At 39.0% G+C, this 14,308-nt stretch overlaps 2 protein-coding genes across 21 annotated transcripts in view; one reads left to right on the top strand and one right to left on the bottom strand.

Moving 5' to 3' along the window:
• DMD (dystrophin) overlaps positions 1-14,308 on the bottom strand; it is a 2,667,987-nt gene that overhangs the window by 1,148,369 nt on the left and 1,505,310 nt on the right. The gene's annotated exons all lie outside the window — the stretch shown is intronic.
• LOC147340092 (E3 ubiquitin-protein ligase RLIM-like) lies at positions 4,566-10,502 on the top strand. Its single transcript, XM_086387519.1, has one exon. The coding sequence runs from the start codon at positions 8,555-8,557 to the stop codon at positions 10,271-10,273; it is 1,719 nt and encodes a 572-aa protein (XP_086243645.1). The 5' UTR covers positions 4,566-8,554; the 3' UTR covers positions 10,274-10,502.

A 14,308-nucleotide genomic window follows, 5' to 3' on the forward strand; every position in this document is an offset into this window, starting at 1 on the left:
GCTTTCTTTATGATCCTACTCTCACATCCATACATGACTACTGGAAAAATGATAGCTTTGACTAAATGGACCTTTGTCAGCAAAGTAATGTCTCTGATTTTTAATATGGTGTCTAGTTTGGTCATAGATTTTCTTCCAAGGAGCAAGCATCTTTTAATTTCATGGCTGCAGTCAACATCTGCAGTGATTTTGGAGCCAAAGAAAATAAACTCTCTCAATGTTTCCATTGTTTCTCCATCTATTTGCCATGAAGTGATGGGACCAGATGCCATGATCTTTGTTTTTTTAATGCTGAGTTTTAAGCCAGCTTTTTCATTCTCCTCTTGCAATTTCAACAACAGGCTCTTCAGTTCCTCTTCTATTTCTGCCTTAAGGGTGGTGTTATCTGCATACATGAGGTTATTGATATTTCTCCCAGAGATCTTGATTCCAGCTTATGCTTCATCCAGCCCACAGTTTCACATGATGTACCCTGCATAGAAGTTAACTAAACAGGGTGACAATACACAGCCTCGACGTACTCCTTCCCCAACTTTGAACCAGTCCATTGTTTCATGTCTGATTCTGTTCTTTCTTGACCTGCATACAGATTTCTCAGTAGGCAGGTCAGGTGGTCTACCCATCTCTTGAAGAATTTTCCACAGTTTATTGTGATCTACATAGTCAAAGGCTTTAGTGAATGATGCAGAAGTAGATATTTTTCTGGAACTCTCTTGCTTTTTTGATGATCCAACAAATGTTGGCAATTTGATCTCTGGTTCCTCTCTTTTCTAAATCCAGCTTGAACACCTGAAAGGTCTCAGTTCAAGTACTATTGAAGCCTGGCTAGGAGAATATTGAGCATTACTTTGCTAATGTGTGAGATGAATACAATTGTGTGGTAGTTTGAACATTCTTTGGCATTGTCTTTCTTTGGGATTGGAAAGAAAAATTACTTTTTCCAGTCCTGTGGCCACTGGCGTGTTTTCCAGATTTGCTGGCATATTGAGTGCAGCACTTTCACAGCATCATCTTTTAGGATTTGAAATAGCTCAACTGGAATTCCATTACCTCCACTAGCTTGGTTCATAGTGATGCTTCCTAAGGCCCACTTGATCCTGGTCATCTGGTTCATGAAGATCTTTTTTGTATAGTTCTTCTGTGTATTCTTGCCACATTTTCTTAATATCTTTTGCTTCTATTAGGTCCATACAATTTCTGTCCTTTATTGTACCCATCTTTGCATGTAATGTTCCCTTGGTATCTCTAATTTTCTTGAAGAGATCTATAGTCTTTCTCATTCTATTGTTTTCCTCTATTTCTTTGCACTGATCACTGAGGAAGGTTTTCTTATCTCTCCATGCTATTCTTAGGAACTCTGCATTCAGATGGGTATATGTTTCCTTTTCTCCCTAGCCTTTTGCTTCTCTTTTTTCTCAGCTATTTGTAAGGTCTTGTCAGACAACTATTTTGTCTTTTTGTATTTCTTTTTCTTGGTGATGGTCTTGATTACTGCCTCCGGTACAATGTCACGAACCTCTGTCCACAGTACTTCAGGCACTCTATCTGATCTAATCCCTTGAATCTGTTTGTTGTTTCCACTCTGTAAATATAAGGGATTTGATTTAGGCCATACCTGAATGGTTGGGCTTCCCTGATGGCTTAGTTAGTAAAGAATTCACCTGCAATGCAGGAGACTCTGATTTGATTCCTGGGTCAGGAACATCTGCTGGAGAAGGGATAGGCTTCTTCATTCCTACTCCATTATTCTTGGGCGTCCCTTCTGGCTCAGTTGGTAAAGAATTCATCTGCAATGTGGAAGACCTGGGTTCAATCCCTGGGTTGGGAAGATCCCCTGGAAAAGGGAAAGGCAATCCACTGCAGTATTCTGATGGGGTCACAAAGAGTCGGACACAGCTGAGTGACTTTCACTTTCACTCCTGAACGGTCTAGTAGTTTTCCCTGCTGCCGCTGCTGCTGCTAAGTCACTTCAGTCGTGTCTGACTCTGTGCGACCCCATAGATGGCAGCCCAACAGGCTCCCCCATCCCTGGGATTCTCCAGGCAAGAACACTGGAGTGGGTTGCCATTTCCTTCTCCAAAGCAGGAAAGAGAAAAGTGAAAGTGAAGTCGTTCAGTCGTGTCTGACTCTTAGCGACCCCATGGACTGCAGCCTACCAGGCTCCTCCATACATGGGATTTTCCAGGCAAGAGTACTGGAGTGGGGTGCCATTGCCTTCTCCATAGTTTTCCCTACTTTCTTCAATTTAAGTCTGAATTTTGCAATGAGCATTTCATGATCTGAGCCACAGTCAGCTCCTGGTCTTGTTTTTGCTGACTGTATAGAGCTTCTCCATCTTTGGCTACAAAGAATATAATCAATCTGATTTTGGTATTGACCATCTGGTGATGTCCATGTGTAGAGTCATTTCTTGTGTTGTTGGAAGAGGGTGTTTGCTGTGAGCAGTGTGTTCTCTTCAAAACTCTGTTAGCCTTTCCTCTGCTTTATTTTGTACTCCAAGACCAAACTTGCCTATTACTCAAGATATCTCTTGACTTAGGCATCCTAAAAATCCCACTAGGAAGCTAACTGGTTGCATAACATTATCTCACTCTTCATTAAGGTATCAGTGAAAGACATTTTAGTTCCCACCGGGACCATTCTGTTTCTTCATATAAACCAAATGTTCAGTGATTTTTCATCTCAGGTTATTTTTTCCTCATGTAGGAATTAAATGAGTATTACTGGGCCAAGGTATCAGAATACATTGTATAATAAATGAAACATGTGCAAATGTAAGGGCATTTTTGGAAGGATCTCAAGGTACAAAGATGTAGGAAATTTATCCACAATATTAACATTATATTGATATGTCATAACTAATTTCACTCATAATCAATTGAAAATGCTCATTTCTTTCAACTTTACACAATTTCAATGCCTAATAAATACTTATTAAACAAATGATGACAGAAATATTGTTTTCTGAATTTTTCATAAAAACTAAATCCAATTAAATTGAAATTATATGAACATACTACTCTTATAGACTGGACAAAAGCAAATAAATTTTACATGGTAACTTAATTATAAATTATTTAGTTTTTTCTACAGATTTTGGAGATATAATTGACATTTAACACTAAGTTTGAGGCACACAGCATAATCATTTGACTTACGTTGGGCAGTAAAAAATTTTCCTTTACCTGTCTAGATTCATCTGGCTGCTCTAAGAATTAAATTGGCATGAGACAAAAGTAGAAAAAAATCAAAGTTTAATAACATGAACAAATGAGAAAGACCCAGGAAATCTGAAAAAACCAAATGGCTGAAACCCTCACCTTAAATACCATCTTTAACTAAAGACAAAAGAGGATGTCATGGATAGTATTTGAGACTTCAAAGGAGAGCAAAGTGGTTCATATGAAGATAGAAAAGGAAATGTTTGGTAAATGGGCCTTGTAGACAATAGGACACAGAACGGTCTTAGCTCTCTAGGCCCTGCTGTGTTTTCCCTGCCACAACTAGCCATATTCTTTGTAGATATCTCTGGTGGTTGCTCTATTGGGGAATAGGCCCTTTATCTAAACTTTCTAGGCAGTTAAGAGCAAGGTCAAAGTGTCTTCCTGAGACTTTGGGCCTAGATTTTTTATTTTTTCCCAGCTTGAAATAATCTACATGCCAAAGAAACATTTTGAGGTGGCAAGTGTTGTTCTCCTACACTTGCATACATCGTGAAATGCTAACCATGATAAGTTTAGTAAACCATCTATCACCTCATATAGATAGAAAATAAAAGAGAAATAATATTTTTTCTTGTGATGAGAACTCTTAGGATTTATTCCTAACAACTTTCATAGACAACATAGCAGTCTTAATTATATTAATCATGTTGCACATTACATTCCTGTACTTATTTATCCTCTAACTAGAAGTATGTACCCTTTGACCTCCTTCCTCCAAACCCCACCCCAGCCTGCCCCAAACCTCTGGTAACCACAAATCTTATCTCTTTTTCTATGAGTTTGTCTGTCTTTTGAAATATACTTGGCCTACAACACTGTTTGCCTCTAGTGCACAACATAGATTAGATATTTCTGTACAGTATAAAATGAGCACAAGCCTAGTTACCATCTGTCAGCCTACAAAAATATTATATTACTAATGACTATATTCTCCATACTGTACATTTCATCCCTTTGACTCTTTATATTGCAATTTGAAGTTTGTACCACTTAATCTCCCACACCTATTTCACTCATTCCCTGACCACCTCCCCTCTATCAAATTACTTTTTGACATCTAACTATATCATCGACTCAATGGATATGAATTTAAGCAAGCTCTGGTAGATGGTAAAGGACAGGAAAGCCTGGCATGCTGCAGTCCTTGGGGTCACAAAGAGTTGGACACAACTGAGCGACTTAACAACAACTACTACTACATCATCACCAATCATATTACTCTCCTATGACAATTATTAGGAGTCTTCCAATCATAATCTTATAGTTTTCAAATGAAATACATGGTTTTAAAGGTCTAAAAATCCTAAGGCACATCTAGCTTCAGGTACTTCTCAATTTTTTTTTTCTCAAATATCTCGTTGTTTCTCCATCTTTATTTTCCTCTGTCTCTTAATGTCAATTTTCCTCATTCTTGGGATAAAGCATAGTCACAAGCATCTTTAGGTTTATATTTCACCAGCTTAGTAACCCCAGTGGAAAAGACTTTCTCATTTTCAATAATTCTAGCTAACATTTCAGATTTAGCTCTTAAATGTACTTTTGTTCACATGCTCATGTTTTGACCAATTACCATAGCCAATTTGAGACGTGGCTGCATCATATGTCCTTTCCTTTAGCCATGGTAGTGAATTGAGCTAAACTTAAACCAACTGGACTAAGACTGTAGAATGAGTTTTTCCACCATGAAAATCAGGATGCTATCAGCACAAGTATGTTACGGGGACACTAAGCAGGCAAAAATAAAATTCACTGCTTGTTCTCAAAATATACCAAAACATCTTAATCAGTATCCTATTTCTTACACTCAAAAAACTCAAAACTCAATTTATAGTTTGTGCCAGTTACTTTTTCTGAGATTAATTTCATGTTTCCACCCCTACCCCAAAATTGTGGCCACAGTTGCCCAAATAAGCCAAGGTCTTTCAAGTCTACTTTTTCTGACAGAGCTTTTCTCTACCAACACATAACTGCCATTTTCCATCTATAGAAACTAATAACTATATTTAAAGATTCAGATTTAAATATAATATCTCTGTGAAACATTTCCCAACTCCCATTAAATAATTGTTGCATAATTCTCTGTACTAACACAATAAAACATATATAAACCTATTCTAAAATATACTGTATTTTGATAGTTTCTAGATGGTGTTTGCCTCACTTGGTGTGAATCACTTGGGAATATAAACCGCTCCAACAATTGACATAGCTCTAGGGCTAGGACAATAACTGACCCAGTTTATGTTGAATGGATTAATTATTAAATAAGTCAAATTAAATAGTCTCAAATTCAGTGGCCAAATCTTGTCTTTACATGAATAATTTGAATGAAAAACTCTCAAACACGTGTCAAGTGGGGCTGGTAGTACTGACGAGTCCAGAAAATCGTAGAGGTCTCCTTCAGGTAGCATTACAAATAAGCGTTAGTTTATTTTCACCAATAAATACAGCCATCCGGGTTGCACTAAGACACATGGAACAAAATCAGCAAGGTTGGTACTCATTACCATAGGTAAAATAAATATTACGGATCCATTTTTTAAAGTTCCTGTGATAGTCTGACTTGTTTCGTTTGCAAGAGACACAAGGACAAAAACGAAACCGAATGCTTTTGTGGAGAAGAAATTCCCTGGATGAGCAGAAAAGCCTGCCCAAGTTTTGGTGTTTTCTGTTTGTTTGAAACAGGATTGAGGGGTCGTATAATCAAGACGAAGCCATTAAGAGTTAAAAGGGAGAGGACACACTGAAGAGATTCAACTAAGACCCTGCGGAATTATCAAAAATTGTGAACTACTTTCTTAGTGAGAGTCTACGATCTGAGGAATTCACGAGGAGAAAAGGCAGCGGTCCCTCGGTCCCTAAAAATGAAAAATGCTACATTTAATGAGGCTGACTTTGGCATGGCATTTCGAAGCAGGTTGTTGTATTAAATGTAGCAAATGAAAAAGCTTTCTGAAAGCCTGAGAATAGTCTGTGGGGGGTGGGGGAGGGGTGGAGGTGGTGGTGGTGGGGCAGACGGTGAAGGATGGTGCTTGGTACATTATAAACCCTCAGAAATATTGGCTGCTTTTGAATGAAATGAAATCCAACCTGAATCCAGTCCCTACTCAGTTACGTAAGGAAGACAGTGGATGCCTAGGCAACGCCTAAGCAAGTTATGAGGTAGAGGCAGATCTCAATTATTACTTCACCATAGGCTGCAGAGCTGAGGTGCAATAGCAGAGTAGCGGAGCAGCAGGGAACCTAGGCAGACGGTTATCCGACTGAGCGCGTTCCAGTCACTCCCGGGCGGAAGCAGAAGCTGAAGACTACCTGACAGCGGCTTTTGCGTTTCAGCAGTATGTCATGAAATTCAGATAATTTTTCAGTTGTTCATCGAGATGGAAAGCTCAGATTCCGACGATGAAGAAGACAGAGTTTCGGTCCGACACAGAGGTCAGAAGGACCTACTGGCTCAAGAAGATGATTACTTCGGATTCGCAAGTGATCTGAGTGCAGAAGATTACATACTTATGGACAACAATTTGTTCGGCCCCCTAGGTGAAAGTACCGAAGAAGAGTTGTGGAGGAGGCTTCAATTAATGAAAGAAAACCTACCACAAAACTCAGATGAAAATACAGGTATATTTCTCTTTGGGGGGAATAGGATGGGATGAGAAAGCAACTTCATAGTATTAAATAATCACTTCATAATAGTAAATAGTAAATTATACAGAAGTGGCATACATTATTTGGTAAGGAACTTCTCATAAAAAAGAACTGACATTTACTTGGTTTGCAGTGAGAATGCCTGGGTAGGTTTTTTTCCCTGATTCACATTTGGATTGTTTTAATTGGGAAACTGTGAAGTAGACCATTGGTTTTTGTTTGTTGGTTGGTTTTGTACCTCAATGGAAAGTTCCTCCTATGTCCCGAATTATTTTCTCTATCTATGAAAGTGAAAGTCACTCAGTCGTGTCAGACTCTTTGCAACCCCACGGACTATACAGTCCATAGAAATATCCAAGTCAGAATACTGGAATGGAGGGGATCTTCCCAACCCAGGGATGGAACCCAGGTCTCCCGCTTTGCAGGTGGATTCTTTACCAACTGAACCACAAGGGAAGCCCAAGAATACTGAAGTGGGTAGCCTATCCCTTCTCCAGCAGATCTCCCCGATTCAGGAATCCAACTGGGGTCCCCTGCATTGCAAGCAGATCCTTTACCAACTGAGTTATGAGGGAGGCCCTCTCTATCTATATAGACATGTAAAAAAATAGCAAAAAGAAATATTTTATATTTTAATCAAGTAGTTCTCAACTAGGGACAGTTTTGCTCTCCCCCACCCCAAGGGACATTTGACAATAGCTGGAGATATTTTTGGTTGTCACAGAGGGAGGCATGGGTGTTACTAGCATCTAGTGGGCAGAGGCCAGGGATGCTGCCAAATACGACACAATGCACATGGTAGCTCCCCAAAATCAGAATTGCCCAGTGCCAAAATGTAAATAGTTCTAAGGCTGAGAAACCCTGCTGGAACCTCAGATCTGGTGCCTTCTCTCCCAGTGTAAAATAGAGGATTTTACTATTGAATGAAGAGGATACTATAATACTTTGGTTCTTGAATATGGTCTTATATGTGCCATGCTAGGTTCAGTCTATTCATTTGATCTGACTTTCAGCTTAATGCCAATTAAAAACCTTGGTAATAATAAGAAGTATTCAAAATTCAAATACTTTTAATCCTATAAACTTTGTTTATATTTGGGCAATAATCTTATATTTTAAAACAACTTATACATTATCAAAAGCATATAACAGCCTAGGGGCAGTAATATTGGAGACTAAGGAGAATTAGACAATAATATCAACTGAATTAAAATACTAGCACTGTACCTTAACTGGTGTTTACCTGGTTTAACTGCTTTGGTGTTTTGACAGTGGACTGAAAAAAAATGTTGTCTCTTGACATTCCTCCCACAGTGGTATAGAGGGCTGTGTATATGACGAAATATTGAAAAACAGACTTCCTTCAGATACCCTTTGTAAAAACCTCTCTAAATTTATCTAGGATTAGTGTACTCTTTTTCAGATGGAATTGAAACTTCCCTGCCTTTACTTATAAATCTAGATAATAAAGCTTTTAAAGTATTAACTTTAAAGTTAAAGATAATTAACTTTTTTTAAATTTTATTTTATTTTTAAACTTTACATAATTGTATTAGTTTTGCCAAATATCAAAATGAATCCGCAGTATAACTTATAAAGTAAATGTGAAATCAGTTGAAAACATCTGAGTATTTAAGTTCTCATTTTTGCTTACTTTTTAAACAGTTTCAGAGTGCTATTTTATGATAGTTCCAATTTTGGTAGTTCTTTTATGGCCCTTCCTCCCATTTTTTAAATTAACAGATAGAGGACATGCTTCAGATAATGAATCCAGTAAGAACTCTCTTCTAGACTGGCTTACCACTTTCGGACAAACTGAAAATGTGACAAGTGAACAAAAAGAAAATCAGTCTTGGAGAGAAGAGAGTGAAATTAGTGCTAACAGTGATGAGCTCAGATTTGGCTTAGAGAGTAATCTTGAGTATGATGATGAAAACTCAAATCCAGAAAATGAATATGTAGCATCTGCAGAACTTCCCAGAAGAGAAGATACGGAAGACAGCCAAACACAAGTGGAAAATCCACAATTTGAGTCACTATTCACAACAGCATCTGCATCAGAACACGATACAATGGAAACATTAATGGAAGTCCCACCGACTAGAAGTCAGAGAAGACTAAGAAGTTGGAGCCCAGTCTCTCGGAGAACCAGACCAAGGACTGACAACTGGTCACCTCCACATACACTGTGGGAATTTTTTCAAAGAATTAATGAAGATACACCATCTCAGACTTTTAACCAACCTCTCATAAGTGAGAATGATAACTTTTCTAGAACTGGGCATGAAGAAACATTGAGACAGCAAATGCCTGGACATGAGTTGCAAAATAGGGGTCTTATTGAAACTTCTGAAACTAGTAATGCTGTTCATGGAGAATGTTATTCAGACACAACATGCAGTAGTGAATCTTGGGAAGTGAGGGAAACAAATCCAACCACACCTTTCAATCTTGAAGTAGAACAAGTTCATTGTCGAGCATGTTCTCAGAGAGACAGCAGAATTAGTAGAACTCAGTTAACATCTGACTCACCAAACAACACTACCATTTCAGAAAGTGAGCAAGAAGAACTGAAGCCTATGTCTTCAGATTCTGACGAGGCTGATGAGACTGCTTATGTCAATACCATCAGAAATCCCGTTCATAGAATTTTAAATACTAGCTTAAGTGATACAATGTCTGTTCCAACTCAGACTACTTTATGTCAGACAATGACAGGATTTAGTAACTCAAGTAATCTTATGGACAGTGACAGTAATTTAGAGCATAATGTCTCACCTCTAAGTGAAAACATGGAAAGGGCAGAGTCATCAAATGAAAGACATGGACCTAGTGGTAGTGATAGTATACCTGGTTCTGCTCCAAATGCTAGCTATAATTTTGATTCAAATTTAATACTGGTATCACTTTCAAGCCCCTATTATGTTTCTACTTCCATATTTAGTCCTGAGTATAATTTTGGCTTAAGTGATGAAGATTCAGAAATTGGCACACTGATGTTGATGCTTGAAAACAGTGAAGAAAGAAGGTCATCAGTAGGCTTATCAGAGACCAGCCAAGAAGTTGGACGAATGTCCCCAATAACAGTTGACGATAGTGACTCTAGGTCTTCCCTTAATCTGGACCAATTTTTCTTATTAGAAGCAGACCCACACCAAACTAGAGGCCTTACAAAACTGCAGATTAACAGCTTGCCTTTAAGATTTTTTGAAGAGAAAGATGCAGCTAAAACCTGTCCTATTTGCATTACAGAATACACCACGGGCAATATGCTACGCATCCTACCATGCTCCCATGAATACCATTATCAGTGCATTGATCAATGGCTGGAAGAACATCCAAACTGCCCTATTTGTCGTGCACCAGTAGTGGATTACTTTGAGGCAGATAATTTTATGTGAGATCTGAATTCTCAGATATATAAAGTGTTACAGTGATGGACAACTGTCAGCTGTGTCATGTCCACTTTTAGAGTTATTTATGTTTAACAATCTGAATCTACATGTAACAATCTGAACTGAATTACTTGTTCCTGAAGGGCTTTCCCCAATTTCTGTTTCATAATAAAAGGAAATATCAAAAAGTCAAACAGTGTTATCCTATCTGACAATAAAAATGAGTTTCACACCATAGTAGTGCACTGAATTTCAATAGAAACTTAGTATGTGCACTGGGTTGGGATATTCCTGGTGCCATAAGAGAAATGTTCTAATATGATATAATCAATCTCGATAGATCCTAGTAGTATCTTCTAGTCATGTAAATCCCAGATATCCCTTAGCCCTGTTCAATCCTGGTTGTGCATGCAAAGAAACAGGAACCCAACTAAATAATTAAGCAATTTAAGACTGTATTAGAGTCATTCACATACAAAAGTCATGTTATATTCATAGAATGCCATAAAAAGCTTTGAAACCCTTCTCTTACAGTTTATCCCTTTTATCCAGTTTATCTCTTCCATTTATCCCTTCTCCAGCAGTTTGTCCCACCCTCCCCAATACTACCTTAAAGTTTATCCTATTCCCCACTACCAATGTATTAGTCAGAGTCCTAGCCAAAAGCTGATGGCACACTTTAAAAGAGTGATGGAATATCATTTAATGAGGAGACTAAAATGTGTAAATAATGAAGAGAAAGCAAGAGATGATGAAGTACCCATAGGCCAGCAACTGAGAAGCCAGTATTAGAACCACTAGGTTTGAAGGGGCATAGAGGAGAAGGCAATGGCACCCCACTCCAGTACTCTTGCCTGGAGAATCCCATGGACGGAGGAGCCTGGTGGGCTGCAGTCCATGGGGTCACAAAGAGTTGGACACGACTGAGCAACTTCACTTTCATTTTTCACTTTCATGCATTGAAGAGGGAAATGGCAACCCACTCCAGTGTTCTTGCCTGGAGAATCCCAGGTGTTGGGGTCCAGCCCCAGCAGGATCTAGGGGAATTCTCAGGATGGATGGCATTGGTGAGAGAGATGACACGGGTCTTATAATGGACTGGGACCTGGTGGTCTGGGGTCAAAAATAAAAATAAAAAATAAAGATAAAGAATAAGGAAGAGAGAAAGAGGCTGATATTTTTTGGTTTACACAGAAAGCCAATAAAGCCCCTGGCACGGGACCTGTTCTGTTCACAGAGGCCTCAGGTGCCCTCTCGGTGGGGTGAAGATGCAGAGCGCCTTCCCGATCGGGTCTTAGAAGCCCAGGCCAAAAAGTGAACTCAGAGGGCCTCTGTGCTCTAGGGACTCAGCCTGAAAAAAGGGAGAAAGAGAGGGAGAAAGAAAGACATGGAGACCAAAGCTCTGGTAAAGTGGGATCCGCAGCTTTATTTTTAAAAGAAACTTTTATACTCTGAGTTACACATTTTTCAAAGTGAAAGATATAGAGTCAGCTCAACATTTCATCAATTTTACCTTTATCGAAACCAGGACATTTTTTGTATACCTTTTTCATAAACAAAGGTCTTATGTTATGTCTGGCCCTGTGGTCTGTTAACATTTCATGACTCTTTTTTGATAAAGGTTGATCAGCTAGAAAACTTGTTTTTTCTTAAAGTGTTTTTTTTTTTTGTTCCCCCCCCAGCCTCAGAGAGTACTAAAGTTACATTCTCACAGAGCAAAGGTGTAGTGGGTCACAACAAAGAAAGAACTTATTAGCTCAAAGGTCTGATGTGGTTAATACCAAGGCTACTACTTGTTTTTTTTTTTTGTTTTTTTTTTTTTACATTTTAACTACATTAACTAATGTACTCTCAGGTGCACAATGGATAAGGGATATGGGAACTTGGCAGCAAGCATTGGCCCAATAATGAAGCCCTTTACCAGTACTATTTTAATAATTTTTTATCTCTCAAAGGGCTCTATGTTCATTAGGACTTTTAGAATGTTTAGGCTTCCCATGCCTTTCATGGTTGGGGAGTTGTGAGCAATTATATGCGTTAGTTGCAAGGGTATGGATAAACCTGTCAAGCAAGCTAGAATGCCAACAGAGGGGTTAGAATAGAAATATTCCTTTCATGCCAAGGAGACTTATCAACTTAGAGCCCTAAGTTGATTTTCTCCAGAGAAAGGTGGTCAGGGATAGCCCCCTGTTAATGTCAGAAGAGTTGGTGAAAGGCATAATATATAAACAGTAGACAGACAGACTTTGGTTTCAGGGTAGATGCTCGAGCAGGTCCAGGGAGTCCCTTGAGTCCTGATCCACCTTGCCTGTCAGGTCTCTTCCACATGACCTTATCATGGGTGGGATCTCCTGTGTTGGCTCCTGGTACCCAGGGATGGGGGAGCCTGGTGGACTGCCATCTATGGAGTCGCATAGAGTCGGACACGACTGAAGCGACTTAGCAGCAGCAGAGAGATAGTAGTTCCTGCAATCCCAAATGTCTTTTTTTTTTTTTTTTTTCCCAAATGTCTTAAGAGTTGTAGTAGAAGTCCACCCAGCAAGAGCTATAAACTGAGAAAATGGCAGCCACTGCCAATCCGAAGTTTTGGAGAGGGTGCATCATAGAACTGAATACCCTTACCGTCTTTACTCCTGACTTCTAATCTTTTTGTCAGTAGTTCACATTAGCCAAATCTAACCTGAAGGATTGATGCTGAAGCTGAAGCTGAAGCTCCAATACTTTGGCTATCTGATGGGAAGAACTGACTATTGGAAAAGACCCTATTGGCCAGTACAAAAAATTTTCCTTAACATTTTCCATCCTGGTGAGAGTATATAATATTACAACCCATAGCAACAATCATCACTTTGTACAATGTGCAACCTGTTCAAATGCAGGTAGTGTTACTTATAAAGCTGCTCTAAAAATTTAAAGTCAGAAACATCACTGACCTTTATTTTCTATGTGACTTGCTGGTGGCCACAGTATTTGCACATAACTACAAAATATAAATGGGGAGTGGTGGTGAAGTTTTTAAATTCACCTTTCAGCTAGCATATTTTTCACACAGAAGATATCTACATGGCCATACATGAAGATTTAGGTCAAACCTCTGAAACTGACATTAATACTGAAATTTGTTTGAATATTCTGATTTTTATTAAGCATTTCTGATACCAGGTATACTTCTTCTACTGTGAGTAGAATAATTATAACAGTACTTGGTTTTCATACTATCCTAACAGGTTCCAGTCTTCCAAAGGATGGTAATTGCTTAATTAATGCTTCAGTACATTCACATACACCTTCTGTGGGTGACAGAATTCTAAGATGACGCCTAATGATCCTCGTAGTAGCCCCTCTCCTTGAGTATGAGACCTGTAAATGTGATGGAATATCGTTCCCATTATTAGATTATGATAAACAGCACAGTTGATTGGGAAATTATCCAGAGTGAGCATGTCCCAATCAGGTGAGCACTTAAAAGGCATAGAGAGGACTTCTAATCCATATAAGATGGTTTATGCTCCTCTTGCCCTGCTCCCCATTTATAAGCCCAACTATATATCCTGGAAACAATATAAGACAACCAAATATGAGCTCTGAAAGGTCTAAAGAAGAAGGTGAATTGGCTAGGGACCCTTAGAATGACTGAGCAATTTCATGTCAGGGCACCTTATGACCTCTGCCAAGAAGAAATGTGACCTCAACCCAGCATTCCCTCTAAACTTAGTAACAGGAAGTGACTTAAATGGGCTCTTCCTCCATCACATCAAATAGGAATCCCACAAATACCAAATGAGCACTGCAGAACCTAAAAGAGGGAACAACTAAAATCCCTGCTGACAATAAATACCCAGATAAAGTGATTTTCTCCCCACTTGGCCTGAGATTCCCCTTCACCACCCATACACACCTGTGGCTCCTTAGCCAGAAAAAGTGATCCCACCAGTAAAAGCTCACATTTGGAAAATGCTCTCCTACTCAGAAGGGCCTGAGACTCCTCTCCCCTATCCAGAGACATTAGGCAACTTGCTGGTACCTCCACAGAAAGTTTTC

The sequence above is a fragment of the Bos grunniens genome, chromosome X, assembly GCF_055505025.1.
Source record: "Bos grunniens cultivar Pamir isolate PY7600 chromosome X, Bosgru_T2T1.0, whole genome shotgun sequence".
Taxonomy (NCBI): Eukaryota; Metazoa; Chordata; class Mammalia; order Artiodactyla; family Bovidae; genus Bos; species Bos grunniens.